General features: G+C 37.2%; 1 protein-coding gene across 5 annotated transcripts in view; it reads left to right on the plus strand.

Moving 5' to 3' along the window:
* The window catches only part of WDR33 (WD repeat domain 33), a 103,502-nt gene that overhangs the window by 25,032 nt on the left and 57,078 nt on the right, over positions 1–21,392 (plus strand). For all 5 annotated transcript variants that reach the window (XM_079924101.1, XM_079924102.1, XM_079924103.1 and 2 more), the window contains exons 2-4: positions 17,089–17,315; positions 18,550–18,618; positions 19,203–19,307. In XM_079924101.1, the coding sequence (XP_079780227.1) occupies positions 17,112–17,315; positions 18,550–18,618; positions 19,203–19,307 (378 nt within the window). In that variant the 5' untranslated portion in view covers positions 17,089–17,111. The remainder of the gene's footprint in view (positions 1–17,088; positions 17,316–18,549; positions 18,619–19,202; positions 19,308–21,392) is intronic.

The following is a 21,392-nucleotide window of genomic DNA, read 5'->3' on the forward strand; positions in this document are numbered from 1 at the left end:
GGATATAATATGTCACAATAAATGCGGTTTATTTTGGAAATGAAAGGCTGTTCAACATTTGAAAATCAGTTGGGGTAATCTACCATATTAATATACTAGTCTTTGTAGATAGAGAATAAGCGTTTGATACAATTCTTCATACTTTCATGCTAAAAATTCTTACAAACTAGGAATGGAGGGGATTTTCTTTCACTCATGAAGGGCATCTATAAAAGTCTATAGCTAATGTCATATTTAATAGTGAATACTTAATAGTGGAAGACAATGCTTTTCCCCTTGAAATTAAGAACAGTGCAATAAGGCAAGAAAGAGAATTACAAAGGGCTTTTAGAACAGAAAGGAAGAAATAAAATTGCCCCTATTTGCAGATGACATGATTGTGCAGAAAACCCCAAGAAATCTACAGGAAAGCTTCTAGAACTAATAAGTGAGTTTAGCAAGATTTCAGGTTATATAGACAGTGTATACAATTATTGTATTTCAGTATGGAAATACAATTAATTGGAATTGCAGCAATGAAAATATGTAAAAAATGGTACCATTTAAAAAGCACCAAAAAATAGATACAAGTCTAGCAAAATGTGTACAGGATCTGTGAGCCGAAAACTACAAAACTGATTAAAGAAATTAAGGAAGGCCCAAGAAATTGTAGAGAATTTACCTTTTTGTGGTTTTGAAGACTAAACATTAGGGTGTAATTTCTCCTCAAATTGATTCACCAGCTCAGAATCCCAGGAGCATTTTTTGTAGGTAATCAATGATAAGCTGCTTTAAAAAATCATAGAATGGCAAAGGAGCACAGATTGCTGAAACACTTGATAAAGAACAACATAGTTGGAGAATCTGATATGAGATCTGGCTGATTTCAAGATATTCTTTACAGTTACGGTAATCAAGATATTGAGGTAGACCCCCCACAAAATGTGAAAGACAATTCAGTAGAAAAAAGATGAGTCTTTTTTATAATTGTTTACAGTACAATTGGAAAATGTAAAGCAATAAAATCGACAGGAGAAAATCTTTGCAGCCTTGGCTTAGATAGAGACTTCTTAGATGTAATCGAAAGTACGAAATCAGTTGATAAGTTTGATTGCATTAAGATGAAAAACTTCTACTCTGAAAGAAATGGTGAAGAGAATGAAAAGAAGTGACAGACTGAGAGAAAATATTCTCAGATAACATATCTGATAAAGATTTTGTGTGTAGATTATGGAAAGAACTCTCAGAACCCAACAGTAAGAAAATAACCAGAGGGAATTCCCTGGCAGTCCAGTGATTAGGGCTTCACCCTCTCAATGCCAAGGGCTTCGGTTCAATCCCTGGTCAGGGAACTAAGATCCCGCAAGCGGTGTGGCGTGGCCCAAAAAACTAAAATCCAATTTAAAAATAGGCAAAAGATTTGAAAAGAAGCTTTGCTGGTAAAGATACATGTGTGACAAATATCTGAAAAGGCTTCTACATCATTAGTCACTAGGGAAATGCAAACTAAACCTCAACAAGATACTACTTCTCTACTATTAGAATGACTAAAAAGCAAAACAAACAACCATGTCCTCCCCCTAGTAGACTATACCAAGTATAAGTGAGGATGTAGAGCAACTGGAACTTTTATGCATTGCTGTTGGGAATGCAAAATGGTACAGCCACTTTGGGAACCAGTTTGGCTGCTTTCCATAAAGTTAAACATAAACTTAACATGACCCAGCAGTTTCAATCCTAGATATTTACCCATGAAAAATGAAAACTTAGGTCACACAAAAAGTACGTGTGAATGTTTATAGCAATTCTGTTTAAATTGCCAAGCACTGCAAAAAGCCAAATGTTCCTGAATTGGTAAATGGATAAGCAGTTGTGGTATGTCCATAGAATTCAACAGTAAAAAAAGGAATTTGCGATAGCGTTGGCGAATCTCAAAAGTATTATGCTGAATAGAAAATGCCAGACTTAAAAGTCTATATACAATGTATGATTCTATTTATATGACATTCTGTAAAAGACAGAAACTACAATGATGAGGGGACTTCCCTGGTGGTCCAGTGGTTACGACTCCATGCTTCCACTGCAGGGGTCACAAGTTAGATCCTGCATGCCGCACCTAGCGGCCAAAAAAACCCACACACAATTACAGGGATAGGAAACAGATCAATGGTTGCTGGGGACTAGGAGTAGTGGTAGGAGATCTGTAACAGCGGGCCAGTGTGAAGGAATATATGGGGGTGGTGAAACTGTTCTACATCTTGATTGTTCCATGGTTCTATGCATTTGTTAAAACTTAGAAAGGTATACCAAAAAGTGAATTTTGCTGCATGTAGCTTTTTTTTTTTTACAGGTATATTTTATTTATTTTATTTTTAAAATAAATTTAATTTTGGCTGCATTGGGTCTTCGTTGCTGTGCGTGGGCTTTCTCTAGTTGCAGCGAGCGGGGGCTACTCTTTGTTGTGTGTGGGCTTCTCACTTCGGTGGTTTCTCTTGTTGTGGAGCATGGGCTCTAGGCGCTCAGCCTTCAGTAGTTTGGCATGCTGGCTCTAGAGCATGCGCTTCAGTAGTTGTGGCACACGGGCTTAGTTGCTCCGTGGCATGTGGGGTCTTCCCGGAGCAGGGCTCAAACCTGTGTCCCCTGCATTGGCAGGCAGATTCTTAACCACTGAACCACCAGGGAAGTCCGTTGCATGTAACTTTAAAAATAAATTAATTAAGAGTATGAGAAGATAAGCCACAGACTGAGAGAAGATATTTGCAGAAGACATATCTGATAAAAGACTGTTACCCAAGATATGCAGAGAACTCTTAAAACTTAACAATAAGAAAATGTATAACTCAGTTTAAAAAACGGGCAAAAGATCTGAACAGACACCTCTCCAAAGAAGATATACAGGTGACAAATAAGAATATGGAAAGATGCCTAGCATCATACATCATTAGGGAATTGCAAATTAAAACAACGAGATACCACTGCACACCCGTTAGAATGTCTAAAATCCAAAACACTGACATCACCAAATGCTGGTGAGGCTGTGGAGCAACACAAAGCCTCATTCATTGCTGGTGGAAATGCAAAATGGTGCAGCCACTTTGGACGGTTTGTTAGTTTTTTACAAAATGAAGTATACTTTAAAAAAAAATTATTTATTTGGCTGTGCTGGGTCTTAGTTGCGGCATGTGGGATCTAGTTCCCTGACCAGGGATCGAACCCAGGTCCCCTACTGGAAGTGTGGAGTCTTAACCAGTGGACCACCAGGGAAGTCCCAAAATGAAGTATACTCTTACCAGAGGATCCAGTAATCGCACTTCTTGGTGTTTAACCAAATTAGTTGAAAGTAAATTCATAGAAAAAACTTGCATGTGAATGTTTATAGTAACTTCATTACTAATTGCCGAAACTTAGGTAACCAAGATATACTTTATAGGTGAGTGGATAAACAAAGAGTGGTACATCCAGACAATGGAATGTTAGTCAGTGCTAAAAAGAAATGAGCTAAGCTATTGTGGAAAAGACCTGGAGGGACTTTAAATACATACTGCTGTGTGAAAGAAGTCAATCTGAATACATTTTTCAAAACCCATAGGATGTACAACACCGAGAGTGAACCCTTATATAAACTTTAGGCTTTGGGTGATAGTGATGTGTTAATATTGGTACGCTGATTTTAACTTTCAGTCTGATGCTGAATGTTGTGAGGGAGGGGTACTGTGCGCAGGAACTCTGTGCCTTCTGCTCACTTTTGCTGTGGACCTAGAACTGCTTTAAAAGATAAAAGTGTATAGGAATAAACCTGCCCAAGGAGGTGAACGACTTATATGCTGAGGACTATAAAACTAATAAAGGAAATTGGAGATGATTCAAAGAAATGGAAAGGTATCCATGCTCTTGGATTGGAAGAATTAATATTGTTAAAATGGCCATACTGCCCAAAGCAATCTACAGATTCAATGTGATCCCAATCAGATTACCCATTACATTTTCACAGAACTAGAACAAATAATCCTAAAGTTTATATGGAACCATAAAAGACCCAGAATTGCCAAAGCAATCCTGAGGAAAAAGAACAAAGCAGGAGGGATAACCCTCCCAGACTTCAGAGACAACTACAAAGCTAAAGCAATCAAAACAGCATGGTATTGGCACAAAAACAGATATCTGGATCAATGAAACAGAAAAGACCGCTCAGAAACAAACCCACACAACTAAGGTCAACTAATTTTCATCAGAGGAGGCAAGTACATACAATGGGAGAAAGATAGTCTCTACAGCAAGTGGTGTTGGGAAAGTCAGACAGCTGCATGTAAATCAATAAAGTTAGAACACACCCTCACACCATACACAAAAATAAATTCAAAATGTCTTAAAGCCTTAAGTATAAGACATGGCACCGTAAACTCCTAAAAGAGAACATAGGCAAAACATTCTTCGACATAAATTGTATCAGTGTTCTCTTAGGTCAGTCACCCAAGGCTATAGAAATAAAAGCAAAATAAACAAATGTGACCTAATCAAACTTACAAGCTTTTGCACAGCAAAGGAAACAATACAAAACAAAAAGACAACCTGTGGAATGGGAGAAAATATTTGTAAACTATGTGACCGACAAGGGATTAATTTCCAAAATATACAAACAGCTCATACAACTCAACAACAAAAACCCAATCGAAAAATGGGCAGAAAACTTAAATAGACATTTCTCCAAAGAAGACATACAGATGGCCAACAGGCACATGAAAAGATGCTCAAAATTGCTAATTATTAGAGAAATGCAAATCAAAACTACCACGAGGTATCACCTCACACTGGTCAGAATGGCCATCATTAAAAAGTCTACAAATAACAAATGCTGGAGAGTGTGGAGAAAAGGGAACCCTTCTACACCATTGGTGGGAATGTAAATTGGTGCAGCCACTATGGAAAATGGTATGGAGGTTCCTCAAAAAACTAAAAATAGAGTTGCCATATGATCCAGCAATCCCACTCCTTGGCATATATCCAGTTAAAATTATAATTCAAAAGGTACATGTACCCTTATGTTCATAGCAGCACTATTCACAATAGCCAAGACATGGAAGCAACCTAAATGTCCATCGACAGATGAATGGATAAAGATGATGTGGTACATATATACAGTGGAATGCTACTCAGCCATAAAAAAGAATGAAATAATGCCATTTGCAGCAATATGGATGGACCTAGAGATTATCATATTAAGTGAAGTAAGTCAGAAGGAGAAAGACAAATACCGTATGTTATCGTATGTGGAATCTAAAATATGACACAAATGAACTTATCTGTGAAACAGAAACAGATTCACAGACATAGAGAACAGACTTGTGGTTGCCAGAGGGGGAGGAGGGGAGGGGGAGAGATGGAGTGGGAGTTTGGGGTTAGTAGATGCAAACCATTACATGTAAAATTAATAAACAACGAGGTCCTACAGTACAGCACAGAGAACTAGATTCAATATCTTGTGATAAACCATAATGGAAAAGAATATACAAAAAAATGTATACATATGTGTAACTGAATCACTTTGCTGTACAGCAGAAGTTAACACAATATTGTAAATCAACTGTAATTTTTTAAAGTATATAAAAATATTAAATTTAAATGAAAAGAATGACAAGCTATGGCATTCAGACTTCTTGAGTATATGTTAAATACTTTTCTTGAAGATGAATGTAAGTAGACTGTTGCTTCAAGGAAAGAAACTTAGTATTTGTTGCCAGTGATAAAAATTGAGTTTTCAAGCAAGAATTAGAGTTTTGGAAAACTTGTGTCTGTGAGGTTGAGTTTCCCAGTAGTTAATAGTTTTTATGATGAGATCAATGCTGATTTAATAAAAATGATTATTACATGTTTTGTAAGAAGTGTGACAGATGAAATGCCTGATTTTGTGGAACCAGTGTTTTCCAAGTGATGAGTGCATGGTGTTGAAAAACCATGCATGGTTTAAAGTTCCAAAGTGCAAGATAAACCAGTGTATTTTAATATGATAGAGTACAGAAAGCTTATTGATGTGATTTCAGAGGCTGCATTACAGTTAATATTTAATAAACTATCACTTGTCAAGTTTTGTTGGAATATCAAAGAATACCCATAGTTTTCTGAGAAGGCTATTAAAATAAAAATCTTCCTTCTTCCAAATGTATATCTCTGTGGGTCCAGATATTTTTCATGTACTCTAACCTAAATAATAACATATTGCAGCAGATTGAATGCAGAAGCAGACATGAGAATCCAGCTGTTTTCAGTTAAGCTAGACATTAAGGAGATTTGCAAAAATATAAAAAGCAATGCCAGTCTCTCATTAGTTGTTTCTGGTGAAGAGAAAATAGTTATTATAATAGGTTTATCATTATTCTAAATTAAATTAATACTTTGGATTTTTCTGTTTTAATTTCTAATATGGCAAGTATCTATGGATATAAATACAACAATTAACAAAAATTGGGGGGAAATCCTCGATTTTTAAGAGTAGGGCTTCCCTGGTGGGGCAGTGGTTGAGAGTCCGCCTGCCGATGCAGGGGACACGGATTCGTGCCCTGGTCCGGGAAGATCCCACATGCCATGGAGCGGCTGGGCCCGTGAGCCATAGCGGCTGGGCCCGTGAGCCATGGCCGCTGGGCCTGCGCGTCTGGAGCCTGTGCTCCGCAACGGGAGAGACCACAACAGTGAGAGGCCCGCGTACCACAGAACAACAACAACAACAACAAAAAAGAGTAAAGTGGTCCTGAAATAAAAAGTTTTAAGAATTTGCTGCTATAAAGAAACTGTTTCATTGAATTCCCTGGTAGTCCAGTGGTTAGGACTTGGCACTTACACTGCTGTGGCCGGGTTTCAATCCCTGGTTGGGGAACTAAGATCTCACAAGCTGCAGGGTGCAGCTAAAAAAAAAAAGAAACTGTTTCAGAAGTAAGCTATCCAAGTTACTTTGTCCAGTGGTTCCCAAATTTTGCCACACTAAAGTATCACCTGGGAGCTTTTAAAACTCTGCTGCCCAGTTCATATCCCATACTATTAAATCAGAATGAAGATGAGACTCTTAAAGTCTGGCCTTAGGAACTGCTGACTTCAACTCACACTTGAATCTTTGAATTCCTTATCTTTAATTTAGGAGGTCACTTTATGATTACTTACCTTATCTAGAAAATGGGGCATGGTTTCTGTTTACTTTTACAAAGGTAGTTCGCTAATCCAGTGAGAATTGGTTTGTCCAGTTTTTATTGGTTTAGACAGTTGATAAATTGCAATGCAGTTTGAAAAGTTTAAGAATGGAGAATCCTCTTTCTATGCTAATGACAAGGGGAAATAAACATATCCAATAACCACTGACTTTATCTCCATTGAAAACCGTTGATGGTACAGGTCCCTTATCCCAGTATCACACTTTTGAAATATTGAGTTGTTACTTTCCAGTTGAGTAGACAGTCAGATTTGTGGTCATATGTACATTAAATATTAAAGTTAGCTTTTGAAATGGCACAGAAAACTGAATGTAAAAGCCCAAATACAGTATCAGGTAACATGTATATTAAACTGGTCGAGTGCAGTATCCACTAAAATGTTTCAGTACCCTTGTACCTAAGTATACAACCAAAGCTGCTTACCCCAAGTTACAAAGAATTATGCAGGTAAATCTGAGGCTGAAAGCAATAAAAGTTGGAAAACTCCTACACTGAGAGTTAAGTAAAGTTGATCTTTAATGTCAGAGTTAGTCATCAGCAAGATACAGAATCGTGAACTTTTAAAAACTACTTATTTAAACAGTTGCCTTCTTGTTTATTCTTTAAAAGATGGAGGGCTACCCTGGTGGCGCAGTGGTAGAGAGTCCGCCTGCCGATGTAGGGGACACGGGTTCGTGTCCTGGTCCGGGAAGATCCCACATGCCGCGGAGCGGCTGGGCCCATAAGCCATGGCCGCTGAGCCATGGCCGCTGAGCCTGCGCGTCCGGAGCGTGTGCTCCGCAACGGGAGAGGCCACAACAGTGAGAGGCCCGCGTACCGCAAAAAAAAAAAAAAAAAAAAAAAAAAGATGGAATGGTCTCAACATAATGTCTCCTGATTTGTTCAGGATTCATATTTATCAATGATTGGACATTGAAGAGAGAACGTATTGATCACTGTGTTATTGGCCTTGTTCTTTACCACTCGTGTAGATCCCCTCAAAGTTCTTTGGCAGATTAGGTATCAGATCTCTTTTAGGGTAGATTCTCCATCTCAGGACCTAATGGTCTGGTGATAATCTTCAGTAGAGGTTCCCAGGCTGAGGTTCTGACCTAGGGGACCAGGTTTGTGTTAATGAGGGTGGTGATCTTAAAATCTTTTGTTACTTTTAAAAGCCCTTCAGTAATTGTACTTGCTCTCCTAACTATTTAATGCATCAGTAGTTTGCTTTCGGTTAGAATTCTTTCCTCTCAGTTTGGGGAAACAAGCTTTCATGTGCTGATCAGAAAGCTCTGATTAGTGGTTGACACGGTAAGAACTGTTATATTTCATAGTTCAGCCAGATTCTGGTGCCATAGCTACTGTAGCCAGGCACTGTACCCACACTAGACAGATGCTGTATTTGAACTTATTTGGCTATGGATTCTCAGTGGCAGCAGAAATTAAGTCATCATAAGCAGAAGATAGCATAAATAAGAAACTGTGGTCTTCACTGAACGGTTTGTTAACATTAAACCATTTGCTTTCACTTTTTTTTTTTTTTTTTTTGCGGAATGCGGACCTCTCACTGTTGTGCCCCCCCCCCCCCCCCCCCCATTGCGGAGCACAGGCTCCGGACGCGCAGCTCAGCGGCCATGGCTCACAGGCCCAGCCGCTCCGTGGCACGTGGGATCTTCCCGGACCGGGGCACAAACCCATGTCCCCTGCGTTGGCAGGCGGACTCTCAACCACTGCGCCACCAGGGAAGCCCTGCTTTCACTTTTGACAAATTAACAGGAAGGAAATACTTTTTTACATTGTGACCTAGTGTACACACATGTACAACCGAAACAAGTTTTACAGAAGCAGTTCTTTCCTTTAAAATGTGTGGTTCAATCTTGTCTGTTCTATTTTTTAAATTTTTAAAGTAATACTAGTTGTCAGCCACATTGATTTTAGGAACCACCAATAGGATATGACTTCTGGTTTAAAGGAAAAACATTACTTCAGAGCAATTGATGAACTTTCAGGCCATGGAGGTTTCTTTTCAGATCTACCCTCCTGAATCGTAAAGATATTTTTATTCAATTGTGTGAAGCATTTAGTAAATTCATTTTGGATTGAATTTGTCGAATTAGTTAAGGTTTAGCAATGTTATTTTCCAATAAAAAATACATTTGACCCTTGACCAATGTGGGTTTGATCTGTGCAGGTCCACTTAGACACAGATAGTTTTCGATAGTAAATACTACAGTACTGCATGGTCCATTTGTTGGTTGAATCTGAAGTTGCGAAGAACCGTGGATATGGAGGGCTGACTATAAGTTATACTCAGGTTAACCCCGCATTGTTCAAGAGTCAACTGTACACATTTCCGCCTGTGTTTTAGTTGGAGATTGGCTGTGATGGTAAAATTTTTCTCATGGAGTCAGAAATGTTTGCTTGGGGAAGATTATTTTGGATTACGTTTGGTTGGGGAAAAGATTATTCAGGATGTGGTGTGCTGAATGAATGAATGTTACTTATTTTTGTTTCTTTCTTCTGTCTTTTCCTCCAACCTTCCCCCACCCCACCCTGAATTTAAACTTCTTGAGGCTGAATTGTGCAGTAAGCATCCTGTGTTATATCCCTATTGCCTATGAATAGTTCCTGGTAAACAAGCATAGTAGATTCTCAATATAGTAGTATTCTCACATTGCTTTCTTGATGAGCTCTTCTGTTCTGATGAACTGTCAGTCTTGAGGACAGACTTTATGTGTGTCTCTGTCTTTAGCCTGTCAAGTAGTTAGTGCTCATTGATTACTTCTTGAAATGAATTACATTTCTTGTTATGCTTCCCCATGTCACAGGGTTTTTTCAACAGATTCAACAGTTCGTAAGTATGTATTCATAGCTAGTAACTAGTAACTGCCTCAGTGAATTTGATGGTGCCTGCTCATTATTAATAACTTTTGCTATATAATTTTCAATTTAAGTCTTACATCTCATAAATCTCTTTCTGTTCATTCTGCTATTGTTGCTCTAATTTTTGAGCTTGTGTTACGACTAGTATAGAGCTTTTATTACTTTAATTAGAAGTTAGGTTCAATAAAATGAGTTACTGTTTAGCACAATTCTACAATGTGAAACTTGTAATGACTTCTTTAAGAAAAGCATTTGTGATTCACTGGTCAGAATGGCCATCATCAAAAAATCTACAAACAATAAATGCTGGAGAGGGTGTGGAGAAAAGGGAACCCTCTTGCACTGTTGGTGGGAATGTAAATTGATACAGCCACTATGGAGAACAGTATGGAGGTTCCTTAAAAAACTACAAATAGAACTACCATATGACCCAGCAATCCCACTACTGGGCATATACCCTGAGAAAACCATAATTCAAAAAGAGTCGTCTACCAAAATGTTGATTGCAGCTCTATTTACAATAGCTAGGACATGGAAGCAACCTAAGTGTCCATCATCGGATGAATGGATAAAGAACATGTGGCACATATATACAATGGAATATTACTCAGCCATAAAAAGAAACGAAACTGAGTTATTTGTAGTGAGGTGGATGGACCTAGAGTCTGTCATACAGAGTGAAGTAAGTCAGAAAGAGAAAAACAAATATCGTATGCTAACACGTATATATGGAATCTAAGAAAAAAAAAAAAAGGTCATGAAGCACCTAGGGGCAAGATGGGAATAAAGACACAGACCTACTAGGGAATGGACTTGAGGATATGGGGAGGGGGAAGGGTAAGCTGGGACAAAGTGAGAGAGTGGCATGGACATATATACACTACCAAACGTAAAATAGATAGCTAGTGGGAAGCAGCCACATAGCACAGGGAGATCAGCTCGGTGCTTTGTGACCACCTAGAGGGGTGGGATAGGGAGGGTGGGAGGCAGGGAGATGCAAGAGGGAAGAGATATGGGAACATATATATATATATATATATATATATATAAAACTGATTCACTTTGTTATAAAGCAGAAACTAACCATTGTAAAGCAATTATACTCCAATAAAGATGTTAAAAAAGATATCTTTGTAAATAATGACTATCAATATTTTAAATATATCAATTCTTCCCAAAGTGATCTAGAGATTTGCTGTAATGGCAATTCATATATAAAAGTTGTCTGTTTATTTGGTAGAACATGACAATCATTAATCATAAAATTAATATGTAAAAAAAAGGAAAATGGAGGAACAATAACAAAAAACAAATACATGAGACATGTAGAAAACCAAAGGTAAAGTGTTAAACATAAATAAATCCTACCATATCAACAATAAAAACTACATGTAATGAATTAAACAATACAATCAAAAGTCATATATTGTCAAACTGGGTTTAAAAAAATGTTTTCTGTAGGAGACACTCCTTGGATTCAAAGGTCTAATGTGTACAAAGTAAAAGGATGAAAAAATATACATCATGCATATAGCAACCATAAGCATGCTGAAGTGGCCATACTAATACCAGAAAAAATAGACTTTAAAACAAACAAAAAATTACTAGATATGAAAAGGGACATTTTATGATAAAAAAGGGAAGATACAAAAATTATTAACATATGTGTCCTGAATAAGATAAAACCAAAACACATGAAGAAGAAAATAGCAAAATACACGAAGAATTGAAGGAAGACATAGATAATTCCACAACATTAGGTAGAGGCTTCAGTACTCCACGGTCAATAATGGATAGAACAATTAGGTAGAAGATCAACAAGGATATAGAAGACTTGGACAACACTCTGAATTATCAAGACCTAATAAATGTCTACAGAACACTCAACCGAACAGTAAAATACGCATCCTTCTCAACTACATGTGAAACGTTTTCCAGCATAGATGACATGCTAGGCTAAAAGACAAGAGATTGAAACCCACATACATTGCTGGTGGGAATGTAAAATGGGTGGCCACTTTGCAGAACAGCTTGACAGTTCCTCCAAATGTTAAACATAGAGTTACCGTATGACCCAGCAGTTCCACTACTAAATATATACCTAACAGAAATAAAAACTTATGTTTGCACAAAAGCTTGTACGTGAATGTTCACAGAAGCATGTTTATACAAACAAAAGTTGGAAAAAACTCAAATGTCAATCTGTTAAATGAATAAACAAAATGTGGAATATCCGTACAATAGAATAGCATTCAGCTATAAAAAGGAATGAAATATTGATCCATGTTACAACATGGATGAACCATGAAAGCATTATGTAAGGTAAAAGCAGCCACTCACAAAAGATCACGTATTGTATGGTCCCATTTATATGAAATGCCCAGAAGAGCAAATCTGTAGAGGCAGAAAGTAGATTGGTGATTGCCTAGGACTGAGAGGGTTGAGGAGAATGAAAAAGCATTGTAAATGTGTAACGGGTTTTTTTGTGGGGGGACAGAAATCTAAAATTGGATGTTGTGATGGTTACACAAGTCTTTTAGTGGTTACACTAAGAACCACTGAATTGTATACATTAAAGCGTTGAAATTATGGTATGTAAATTACATCCCAATAAAGCTGTTAAAAAAAAAAGCATTTGTGGTTTTTTCCCTATCTTCATTTATAACCTTGGTAGTATCACATGACTAAGATTATAAAAGGTTGTTTTGTAATAGTTGGGACAAGAAGCAGAATTATAATGCTTGTATGGATTTGCATACACAAACGCGTCTGGGTATTCCAGTTTGTTCAACAGACTAGTCAGTACATTGGCTAAAAGAATAATATATTTCATGCAAAATAATATCTTTGAGCAAAAAGGATCTTTGAAGTTATCTACATTAGACTTGTTGTCCAGGTTGAGAAAACAGATGCAGAGAAGTGGCATGACCTGCCTAATTTTGGAGAGTAGTTTTAAGCTTGAAGGCTAAGAATATGCTGCAGACTTTTGTGACTTCAGAGGAGTCTTTGTATTTGCGAAAAATAGAGATGGGGACCAAAAAACACAAAGTATGAAATCTATGAACTTAGAAGTGATATTCAGTGAATTACGACAATATGTTGTACCCTGTGCTAGGTATAATAAAAAGTAGGCATTTGATAAAATTGTGCTGATTTCTTTAAACATTGAAGGTTTGTGTGTATGAGAAAGACATGATGAATTCAATGTTTCAGGTGATTTTTTTTCCTTAGCAATTTGGTTCTATTGTTAGTGTGTGTTTAATAATCATACGCAAATTACTTATGCTCATTCTGCCTCAGTTTCTGTGTTGCCTACAGCCCCCTTCTCCCCACCCCATCCCCTCTTATCTCCCTCCCTCCCGCTCTACCCCAGATATGAGATGAATATGCTTTGGGGACAACCCTGCCTTCTGGTTTAAATTGTTCTCTTCTGTTAGTGTAGCTCAAGTGTGAGTACTTCAGTGAGTAGAAATTACAGTAATTATTTTTATGAAAGATAAAGCTCTTATTTCTTTTTCTGTATTTGGTTATATATATAGTTCCTTGAAGTATAGTCCTGAGTGAAGCCTGAAAAGGATAGTTTTAATGATTTGATTGATGGTTTTTCTATCTGGGTCATTCATTTTTCAACCTCATATTTCAAGTTTTCTGCTGTTTCAGTCATTGAAAGCTGCTATATCATTATTGCTGAAATCTTTGGCAACCCAAAGGAAGATTTGAAGGAGAGTCAGGAGGTCCAGGTATTTTGCTCTGCCTCTGCCTCTGTGTTAGTCTGCTAGGGTTGCCATGACAAAGTGCCACAGACTGTGTGGCTTAAACAACAGAAATTAATTTTCTCAGTTTTGGAAGTTAGAAATCTGAGATTAAGGTGTGAGCAGGGGGTTGGTTTCTTCTGAGACCTCTCTTCTTGGCTTGTAGATGGCTTTCGTCTTCCATGTTTTCACATGGCCTTCCTTCTGTGCATGCCTGTGTCCTAATATCCTTCTCTTATTGGGATGCCAGTCACAAGGGTTAGGGCTTTATCTCCAAGTGCAGTCACATTCTGAGGTACTGGAAGTTAGGACTTCAATGTACGAATTTTTGGGGGGACACAGTTGAGCTCATAACAGCCACTAAGAGGCTCTGTTTTGACTTTGGGCAAATTACAGTGGTTTGCAGAAGTGAAGCTGAAGTGTGTAAGGCATTTATGAAGACTGGTTACTGTATTGTTAGGAGCTTTTCTTGTTTTATTTTAGGGCTGGATTTTGGTTTAGAATATAATATTTTTTTTCGTTTTCTTCATGCCGGACCTTTCTAATTTTTTTTTTTTTTTTTGTGGCTGTGTTGGGTCTTTGTTGCTGTGCGCGGGCTTTCTCTAGTTGCGGCGAGCGGGCGCTACTCTTCGTTGTGGCGCGCAGGCTTGTTGCGGAGCACGGGCTCTAGGCGCGCTGGCTTCCGTAGTTGCAGCACTCAGGCTTAGTAGTTGTGGCTTGCGGGCTCTAGGGCACAAGCTCAGTAGTTGTGGCGCATGGGCTTAGTTGCTCCACGGCATGTGGGCTGCGCCACCAGGGAAGTAAGTCCCCATGCCGGACCTTTATTTCTAGAACACAAGTGGTACTTGACCATTCAAGGAAAAGTTAAAGGCCTTTTTTACAGAACAAGTTTTGCTCAACAGATCTGTAAATGGAAAGGTCTTAAATGAAGGAGTAATATTTTTTCTAGCTTTAACATGTGAATTATTCAAGAGTGTTAGTAATAACACACTGGTTGTTTTGTATTTGACTTCAGTCATTTTCCTCATATTTGTACAGTAGATCCTTGGTTTGGCTCTTGGTTAGTGCTTTACATCCAGGTACCCGTCACCCAGCTTTAATACCATCAGCTTTCTGATAATGTTTCATCTACTCTCCATATAAAAGTTTTTCCAGCAGTTTAAACCCCCCATTCTTTAACTGAGGTAAAAGTCATATAACATGAAATTCACTGTCTTAACCATTTTAAAGTGTGTAATTCAGCACCACTTAGTATATTCACAGTGTCGTGCAGCCACCACCTCTGCCTGGTTCCAAATATTTTCATCGTCCCCAAAGGAAACCCCATTCCCATTAAGCAGTCATTGCCCATTCTGCCCTTCCCCTGCCCCTGGCAACCACTAATATGCTTTCTGTCACTATGTATTAGCCTGTTCTGAATTTGGGTGTAAATGAAATCATACAATATGTGACCTTTTACGTCTGGCTTCTTTCACTTGGGTAGTGTTTTTGAGATTCATTCATGTTGTAGCATGTGTCAGCACCTCATTCCCTTGTTTTTTTGGCTGAATAATTTTTAAGCCTCTTTTGATACGTGTAAAAATCTTTATTCTCATTTGATATCAATAATATTAGAAACTAGAATATTAGGATAATTTTATTCTAATAAAATTAGAAATTTGATGATTATAAAGTGAAAAAAATAGTAATTTTAAAATATACTTTTCAAAGCTGCATCCTTTTAGAATTACTGGAGTAGACATCTGAATTAAAGCCGTTAATTGAAATCTGCATGCTGAAACTTGGTTGGATTTATGGGATAGCTGAATAAACATATTCCTTCACCAACCTTATTGAGGCAAATGCATTCTAATTTAATATACACACAGCCTGAGAATGTGTCTCATCTCATTACAGATGAACATTTGTCAGGGGTCTTCTGGGATTGCTCCAGAGTAGTGGGAGTAATATGTATTAGATGCACGTTTAATTGCACTGTTTACTTTTGGTGTCTTGGGAGTCAGGACTTATCTCCCCACCCCCACCCCCACCCCTACCCCTCCTCCTGCCCCATTTCCTTTCTGTTATCATTATTCAATGGTTTCAGGAGATACTAAAGGGACAAGGGTGAATTAGCTAGCACTAAGACTATTTTCATCCAGAGGAAATCACAGATTTATTTTCAGGTCCTTTATTTAGTGTCTCTTTTTTTTTTTTTTGCGGTACGCGGACCTCTCACTGTTGGGGCCTCTCCCGTTGCGGAGCACAGGCTCCAGACACACAGGCTCCGCAGCCATGGCTCACGGGCCTAGCTGCTCCGCGGCGCGTGGGATCTTCCCGGACCGGCGCATGAACCCGTGTTCCCTGCATCGGCAGGCGGACTCTCAACCACTGTGCCACCAGGGAAGCCCTATTTAGTGTCTTGAATGAAGAAAGGCAAATGTAAGAATATAGAAAAATAATGGAGAGTCTAATCATTCCTCATTTTCAAACAAAATTACCAAAATGGTTATAACACCCTTTATGTGTTTTTTCATGGTCTGATTTTTTTTTTCATGGTCTGATTTTTAAAATATGCTTGAAAATGTGGTTTTAAATCATGCATATTTGTATTATTGGAATGTAAGTTTAATTGGAGAACACTAAAGTTGAAAAACTGTAAGCTCTTAACATTTTTTTCTTCAGATGTTAGCTTAATATTGCCTTATAAATATGTAAATCCACATATTGAGAAATAAGTTTCTGTGGTAGTTACTTTGAGCCTGAAATTAGATATACATACTTTTAGCATTCATATGAAGTAAGATAGTTTATTCCACTTTTTACACTAGTCCTAGGAAATTTAAAAGGACAAAATGTCAGGTTTTAAAATTTTTTAGTGACTTGTATAAAATGGGGGTCTTACGATAAACTTAAAATGATGTGTTTTACTATCAAACATCTAATGAAAACTTCATTTTAAAAATGTGAACAGTTCTCAGTGATTTTACCTTCCTTACCCTCCACAATTTACCCACCCCACACGTGCACAACACAATTGCCCCAAGCTGTTATAAACAGTGATTTTTCCTTCCATCAGGCTAAATTTTACAGCAAATACTTATTCGCATTTATTCTGTGAATTGACCTTTTTCAAATGTGTAACTGGTCTCTGCCATTAAATTTAATAGTTCATTTTGGAAATAGGTTGACTAAAAGCTAAAAATGGTGCATATTAGGAAAAGGAAGAGAAGTGTAAAAAAATGTTCATTTAAAAATATTTTCAGGCAGTGTTATAGTGCTGATATATTTGTAGTGACAGTACTTTTTCCTTACCCTAGTGTCCTAGAAGGAAAACATCACCATGGCTACAGAAATTGGTTCTCCTCCTCGTTTTTTCCATATGCCAAGGTTCCAACACCAGGCACCTCGACAGCTATTTTATAAGCGACCTGATTTTGCACAGCAGCAAGCAATGCAACAGCTTACCTTTGATGGAAAACGAATGAGAAAAGCAGTAAACCGAAAAACCATAGACTATAATCCATCTGTAATTAAGTATTTGGAGGTAAGTATAGTTAATGTACTTCAGATGACCAAACTTTGGTTTCTTAAAAAGAAGAAAGTTTTTATAATGCAGGGTAATAAGTATACCTGTGTTTTTTGAATTAGTAGGATGAAGTAGAATTTCAAATGAGGCCAATCACCTCAATAAAAAAAGAGTACTTTTTTTTTTACTCTTTGCATGCATGAATAATCTCAAAAATTATTAGACTCCAACTTAAAAATAGGTTTTGTTCTAAAGGTTCACACTGTATTTCAGAAGAGGGTACTTTTGTCCAACTAGGCCAACTTTTAAACACTTGTTAAACCCACAGTGTATATGAAATGTTAAGAGACTACCAACATAAGAATATTTGTATTAGAACATGTGTTCAGAATAGTGACTTGCATGTCCAAGACACTGGCATCAGAACACGACTCTCCAAACCCCTCAGGGAAAAGGGCTCTATTTACTTGGAGGGTTGAGCACCTACTACAGTCTTACAGGGTGAAACCAACTCTGACGTGGCAAATAAAGGCAGAGTAGGGGTCTGCCTAAACCTGTGTCAGCTTGGCTTATCTCCCCTTTGACTTCTTTATTTACTTGTCTTAACCTTTCTTGTCTTAAGCCTCTGTGATTTGCTTTTTTCATTGCTAACTCCACGTTAATCAGGTTTTGGTCTGCTCTGCCTCCTGTGAAGAAAATTTGTCTGCTTTTCATTACCTGAGACAAGTTGTTAAAAGACCTATATGCATATTGGGCATAATTAGTATGTTGCAGGCACATAGCAAAAATATTCATTCAGAGGTAAAGACAGATTTAGGCTTTTTCAGGTGTTTCAGTTGGAAAACTAGCCTAGGAAAGTTTGGGAGGAATTAAGAAAACCAACACCAAGATAAGAGGAATTGTTTTGTGCTGAGGATTTTGAAGGAATTGGGAACGTCTGTCTACCCCTTGACCTTTTTCCTTTTGCTAAGGTATGGTCAGTGAGAAGGTGTTGGGGTCAGCAGCATCTTGGATGATTGGTTGGGCATAATATGAGTAAAGAAAGGAGGGAAATTCTAAGCAGTGTCAGTGTGATAAGAGGGGAAATCTCTTAAGATACCCACTATTATCTGTTTTAGAACATAATGAAAAAGTTTTAGTCTTCTTTTTTCCCCATTTAACGACAGCTTGCATTTTGTAAATATTTACTTATGTTTCAGATTGAGTATAATTAGACAATATATTGATTGATTGATTAATTTATTTTTAACAGAATAGAATATGGCAAAGAGACCAGAGAGATATGCGGGCAATTCAGCCTGATGCAGGTTATTATAATGATGTAAGTATAAGATATGTCATGCTAGCTTAATAGAAACCTCTTTGCTTGGACATTTGAACTATGGGATCTCTAATTCAAACATGGACTTTTCTTTTTACATTTTTATAATTAAAACAAAACATTCCTAAAGGGATAATATAACATATCTGTGTAAACCATGGTTTTTTTTTTTTAAATCTCAATTTAAATTTTCCTTTTAATCTGGTAACGGATGAACTTTTGATTTGGGGTTTAAAGCAGTGTCCAGCAAAAGATTGCACTGCCTCAGAGTCTCTGTAACAAGAAAGTTAATTTTAAACTTGGCTTGTTATGAATGTGTTTAATTGTGTTGACTTTGAGAAGTAATTGGGGGAAATCTGGCACTTGATTTTATTGTTTATTTAGTAATTATGGGCATTTAACTTTCCTGTATCTTCTTTTTCTTCATTTAATTACTATAGACTAATTGCAATCTATTATAATAGTGTTTTGAAAGTCCTATATGGTCCTGAATTTGTCTTTAAATGTTGAAGTAATTACCTTGTCATGTCCCTGGTTTATGCCCTGTTTGTGATCTTTAAACCCCATTTTTTTTTTTTTTGTAGCTGGTTCCACCTATTGGGATGTTGAATAATCCTATGAATGCAGTAACAACAAAGTTTGTTCGAACATCAACAAATAAAGTAAAGTGTCCAGTATTTGTTGTTAGGGTAAGTATTTGATATTTTTTGGATAAATTAACTCTGAGTTAGCCTGCAAATATATTTGCAAAGAAAATTAAACATTATTTTAAATGTATATCTGGGATAAAAATCAGTGTATTGCTTGTATTTTTATTTTGAAATATCCAATCATTTATCCACTATATCCACATTTAGTAAGGTAGTACTTTTGGATTGCTTTTCTTCATGTTGCAATTTCCATAGAATTCTCTCTGAGCTGGCCATGGATATATATATATTGCAGCAGGTGTCTGACTTGCTCTTGAATAGGATTGTTTTGTTACTGTTTAGAGAGCAGCATCTCAAGGCGAATGAAAACTCTTAGGGTTACTAGGAAGGAAAACACCTAAGAAGAGCTGAAGACCAATGGTAGACCATAATTGTCAGCTCCATGAAGGTACATTGTAGGTACTCTATACATTTTCACTAGAATTTTTAAAATATAATTTAAAAATAAATAATATATTAACATGGTTCAAATTATTAAAATTTGAAGGGGTTTGCAATAAAAAAGTCTTCCCATCTCTGTCTCCCAGGCATCCTGTTAATATTTCCATAGATAATGGTATAATCATTTTTTTGTGGTCTGCTAGTAAGAATGCACTTGCTGGTTAGCAGTATATCAAGTCCAGAAATGTAGGAAAGTTAATAGTCAAAGTGGAGCAAATAAGAATTGAAAAAAATAATGGGACAGAGAAAAAACAGTCATGGCAAACATTGTGGCAAATGAGCAAAATAAGCAGGTCTTCTTATTAGGGAGTTGTTGTGATAGACAGCCGGGAGAACTGAGAGGGGCTGGAAGAGACTCTGGCTTGAGTTCCATACAAATGTGGTAGTCAGTCTTAGGCCTCCTGTTTGCTTCAGAGGCCTATTAGAGTAGAAACCATTAGTAAAGAAATATTATTTGAATGGCTTTTGTATTAGGAGAGCCAACCAGTATGTAGTGTAATTTTGCTTGCCAGGGAATTTGGGAAAAGGAGTACGATGGCAGCTAATTTTAATATCTTGTTAGCATAACACAAAACCTTTTTGGAATGAATAACATCGAAGCATTCTGTGTCCTGTATCTTATTAGATGGGTAGATTTCTCATTTGGGAATCAAGCTATAAGGTCTTAAGAAATTTGCACGTAGTAGAGGCAAGTCCAAATTACAAGGTATTAAAGACATAAAGACTGTGAGTCCTGTGTCAGCAGTTTGATTGCTTGTAGTGTCTACTGGGTTGGGATCCATAGCAGATAACAGAAACTAGGAAAGTAGGAGGATTTTATTAATAAAAATCAAAATCATGATCTGCAGGTAAACAGTAAAAGGCTGGCTTGTCATATATATCTGTGAAATTTACCAAACAGACTTCATTTCGTGTATCTCATCCTATAAACACACTTGTAGTTTTCAACTCTGTGTCACACTTTTTACTAATAGGATTCTTATGTTGATATTTCATGTATTTACATCTAAGGAAAATGAACGTGTAATCTATCATAGAAACTTGAAAATAAAAGTAAGAAAAAATATGTTGCATTTTGAGTTGATAAGCATATATCACAGATTCCCTTCAGTGTGCAAATTGTGACATTGAAATATTGGGGTACTGTTAGTCATGCCTCTGTTGTATTACATTTTTTTGGAGACTAGATTAGCATAAGACCTGTCACTGCCTAATACTGTGAACGAAGAACTTAAAAAAATATATATACATGTATATAGTATATATTGTACGTTTAGCTTCCAGGAAAAGTTTGATAGCCTTGATGTCCTTAAATTGGTATGTAATACTGTTTTTTCACAAGACACTGGTAACATTTTTGCCTGAATTGGTTCACTAGCAGCTGTAATAAACCATATCCTTTATACATTTAGTCTTTGAATTTTTCTGGTGACTGACCATCTTATTTATGTTGGTCTGCCATGTATTCTAGAAAAATTAAGTCTTTGCGTATTTTGTTTTGAAATGCTCTTTAGAGTGCCTAGGTGTGTGTAACTTAACATGTATTTAAAATGCACTTATTGGGGCTTCCCTGGTGGCGCAGTGGTTGAGAGTCCGCCTGCCGATGCAGGGGACACGGGTTCG

The sequence above is a fragment of the Stenella coeruleoalba genome (assembly GCF_951394435.1).
Source record: "Stenella coeruleoalba genome assembly, chromosome: 6".
Lineage (NCBI taxonomy): Eukaryota > Metazoa > Chordata > Mammalia > Artiodactyla > Delphinidae > Stenella > Stenella coeruleoalba.